The sequence below is a fragment of the Vitis riparia genome, chromosome 19 (genome assembly GCF_004353265.1).
Source record: "Vitis riparia cultivar Riparia Gloire de Montpellier isolate 1030 chromosome 19, EGFV_Vit.rip_1.0, whole genome shotgun sequence".
Classification (NCBI taxonomy): domain Eukaryota; kingdom Viridiplantae; phylum Streptophyta; class Magnoliopsida; order Vitales; family Vitaceae; genus Vitis; species Vitis riparia.
The window spans coordinates 2,794,857-2,798,677 of record NC_048449.1 but is presented as its reverse complement, the minus strand read 5'-3'; the positions used below and the strand labels follow the sequence as shown (position 1 = coordinate 2,798,677).

Genomic DNA, 3,821 nt, shown 5'->3' with positions numbered 1-3,821 from the left:
AAATACTATTTTTTAATTTTAAAAATAAAAAATAGAAAACGAGGAGTATTTAAATTAATAATTTTAAAATAATTAATTTAAATCATTAAATAATAAATAAAATATTATTTTACTAAGCACCCAAGAATTAAAAAAAAAAAAAAATCATCATCCACTTTATTTTTAGCCCAAAAGAAAAAATAATTATAAGCTTTTGAGCTAAACTCCTTTAATATTGCTTTATAATTTCTTTTCTCAATTGATGGTGTTTCAGTTCATTCGCCACGGTGCAGGCCATGGCAGCTACTCTTCTCTTCTTCTTTTTTGCTAGAAAATAATTTCCCGGCATCCAAACAGACCCAACTGACAATTTGCAACATGCATTCCAGATTCCAAATGTTGAAACTCTATTCCCGCGTAAATACCCAACTGAAATTCAAATTCGAATTCGAATTCCTAACCCAACCCAGAAGAAAGCTCCCGATCCTTCCTCACCTTATTCCCAATCAGCATTTTCACAGCACACGGAACCCGAACTCTGAATTTAATTTCAGAGAAGGGTTTGAAAGAGACGAGTTTGTTGGCTCGGTTGCTGATCCCGGCGAACGCGAGGTGTTCCGACGAGAACCAGATGACGAAACAGCTCTCGAAGTCCAAAATCTCCTCAAAACGTACAGAGACAGCTCAGTTTCTGAGATCGAGCGAGCTCTCCACCAATGCAGACTCTCACTGACCGATGATTTGGTCCTCGATGTGCTTAAACGGCACCGTTCCGACTGGAGACCCGCATATATGTTCTTCAATTGGGCGTCCAGATGTGGTATAGAAAGTGGATATTCACCTGGGTGTGGCGTCCACAATGAAATTCTTGACATTCTAGGTCGAATGAGGCGGTTCCATGAAATGACCCAACTGTTCGACGAAATGTCTAACAGAAAAGGCCTTGTCAATGAGAGGACTTTTGGGGTTTTGCTTAATAGATATGCAGCTGCACATAAGACAGAAGAGGCAGTGGAGATTTTCTATAAGAGGAAAGGGCTTGGATTCGAGCTTGATTTGATTGCATTTCAGACACTTTTGATGTCATTGTGCAGGTATAAACATGTTGAAATGGCTGAGTTTTTGTTCCATTCCAAGAAGAATGAATTCCCACCTGATATAAAGTCTATGAATATCATCCTCAATGGATGGTGTGTGCTTGGGAGTTTGCGTGAAGCCAAGAGGTTTTGGAATGATATAATCACATCTAAGTGCAAACCTGATAAGTTCACATACGGGATTTTCATAAATTCATTGACAAAGGCAGGGAAATTGAGTACTGCTGTGAAGCTGTTTCAAGCAATGTGGGAGAAGGGGTGCAATCCAGATGTGGCAATCTGCAATTGCATCATTGATGCATTGTGTTTCAAGAAGCGGATTCCCGAAGCTCTGGAAGTTTTGAGGGAGATGAATGAGCGAGATTGCCAGCCTGATGTCGCGACTTACAACTCGCTCATCAAGCATTTGTGCAAGATTCAGCGGTTTGAAAAGGTTTATGAGCTGTTGGATGACATGGAACAGAAGGGTTGTTTGCCAAATGCTAGAACTTATGGTTACTTGTTGAAGTCCACAAAGAAACCAGAGGAAGTTCCTGGGATTTTGGAGAGGATGGAGAGAAATGGATGCAGGATGAACAGTGATTGCTACAATTTAATTTTAAAGTTGTATATGGACTGGGGTTATGAATTAAAATTGAGGTCTACTTTGGATGAGATGGAGAGAAATGGGATGGGACCTGATCAGCGAACATATACTATTATGATTCATGGGCTTTATGACAAGGGAAGGATGGACGATGCCTTGAGTTATTTCAAGCAGATGACATTGATGGGAATGGTGCCGGAGCCAAGGACAACGTTGTTGGTGAATGCCATGAACATCAAGTTAAAGGAAAGAGAAGCTGAACCAGAGGGGAAGGGGGCGAGAAACAAGGCTGATTCCATAAGGCCTTCAACTAGAAGGGGGAAGAAGAAGAGGGCGTTGTAAGTTCCACTTGGAAGTTGGGACTTAATGAGAACTGAAGAAGAAAATGAATAGAAAAGAAAAAGCTTGGCTTCACCTGTTTTGAAAGATGCAAAACTGTTGAGCTTCTTTTGAACTGGAGACTCCATGCGTATGAGAGGTGTTGAATTCAAGTGTGCTGGGACTTTTGGGGCAGAATGGCCAAAAGGGTGTTTATTGAGTTGGGTTGAGGTGATATAAGGAATTCTCTTACCCAACAATCTTTTTGTTTTTGGTTTTTGTTGTTTTAAATTTCTCAAAAATACACTTGATGCTCTCTGATAAAGTAAATCTTCTTATAGCAGTTATTTATTTTTTGGACGGTGTGGAAAGAAAGGAATAGATTAACATTTAGGGGGGGAGTTAGCTATACAGAAAATTAAATATTCTTTTGTTTGTAATATGTGGGAGTGGACAAAGTTGTATAATGGTGCGGAGTCTCGCTCCCTTATAGGTTTCCTGGAGTGGCTAGCCTCCAGTTGAGGCTGGTGGGTTTTTTGTTATTTTTTGGTCCTTTGATGTGAGGCCCTCGTCGCCTCGTATACTCCCTGTGTACTTTGCGGCGTTTGCCTTTGCTAATAGATGTGTGTTTACTTATCGAAAAAAGAAAAAAAATATAACTGATGCTGCATGAAGATAGCCTTCAGAGTTCATTTGGGAATTGACTTGCCAAGTTGTATCTGTTAAATGTGCTTTGATCAACAGTCATTTTCATTCAATGTTCTGTGAACATTTCTTCCTTGAACCCCAGACCCTACTAAAATGGATCCTAAACATCGTCCTTCAAATTATATCATGTGTGCAAACAAGATCCCATTGCATTGCATCTGCACCCTATCACTTTGATCCTCTTATATGATTTCATTGCTTCGTGTTTTGGTTTTTTTGTTTTCTTTCTAACCTAATCTAATATACTCGAACTTTAATCTCATTTATTTATACCTTCATATAATCATGTATACTTTGAATAGTTTAGATTAGAAGTTTGATAAGAACCGTATAAAATTTTTCTGACTAAAAACTATTGATATGAAAATCTAAAGTGAACCTTTTTCTTTGATAGGTAAAAAAATAAGAGATCTATAGAAGGCACAAAACAGAGCAAGGGGGCAACCTGAGTATAGAGGAGGAAAACAGGGGCACTCAAACATGAAAGGCCCTAAGAAATGTAAGAACAAGTCCATACACCAAACCCACCTTATCAATAAAATCCCACATAGGGAGAACAAGCCCCCCTTAGGGATGGAGTCGGTCCAATCTCATAAGCTATGTTTAAAATTGGAGAAAAAAACTAGACTTAAACTTAGTAACTTATTTTTACATGATTCTTCAAACTTATCCTACATACTAATTGAATAATTTAAAAATACATCAAATTTTAATTTATATTTAATTATCTTTCATATTTTCTCCGATAAACCAAACAGGAGGAAATTATTTCGAGCTCCTCCTCTCAAAGTTCTGGCATTATGTTTTCTCTAGATGCACTAAAATAGGCAAATGGGGGCCATTCTCCAAATGCTTCTGAGTCTCTTTTTCCCACCTTGAGACCATGCGCTGACATTTCTAGGAAGAACCTAATGAATCCCAACAAAAGGTTCCAGAGCTCCATTTGGGAGCTGGGAAATCACAGTAGACTTACATGTAGTTTGGGATCTTGCAACAGAAGTTGGGAGTCGTGGGTATCAGCTTCCAAATTCTCCCTTTGTGTACTCCATTCTCTTGCTCTTTTTGTTTCAATCTCACAAACTGAAACAGCATTTGGGTTCATGATATCAAAACTCGAGATTGGGTGCACAAAA

At 38.7% G+C, this 3,821-nt stretch overlaps 1 protein-coding gene across 1 annotated transcript; it reads left to right on the top strand.

Moving 5' to 3' along the window:
• Nucleotides 1–233: 233 nt before the first annotated feature.
• On the top strand, nt 234–2,335 carry LOC117908598 (putative pentatricopeptide repeat-containing protein At3g15200). The gene has a single exon (XM_034822250.1). The coding sequence runs from the start codon at nt 358–360 to the stop codon at nt 2,002–2,004; it is 1,647 nt and encodes a 548-aa protein (XP_034678141.1). The 5' UTR covers nt 234–357; the 3' UTR covers nt 2,005–2,335.
• Nucleotides 2,336–3,821: the final 1,486 nt, after the last annotated feature.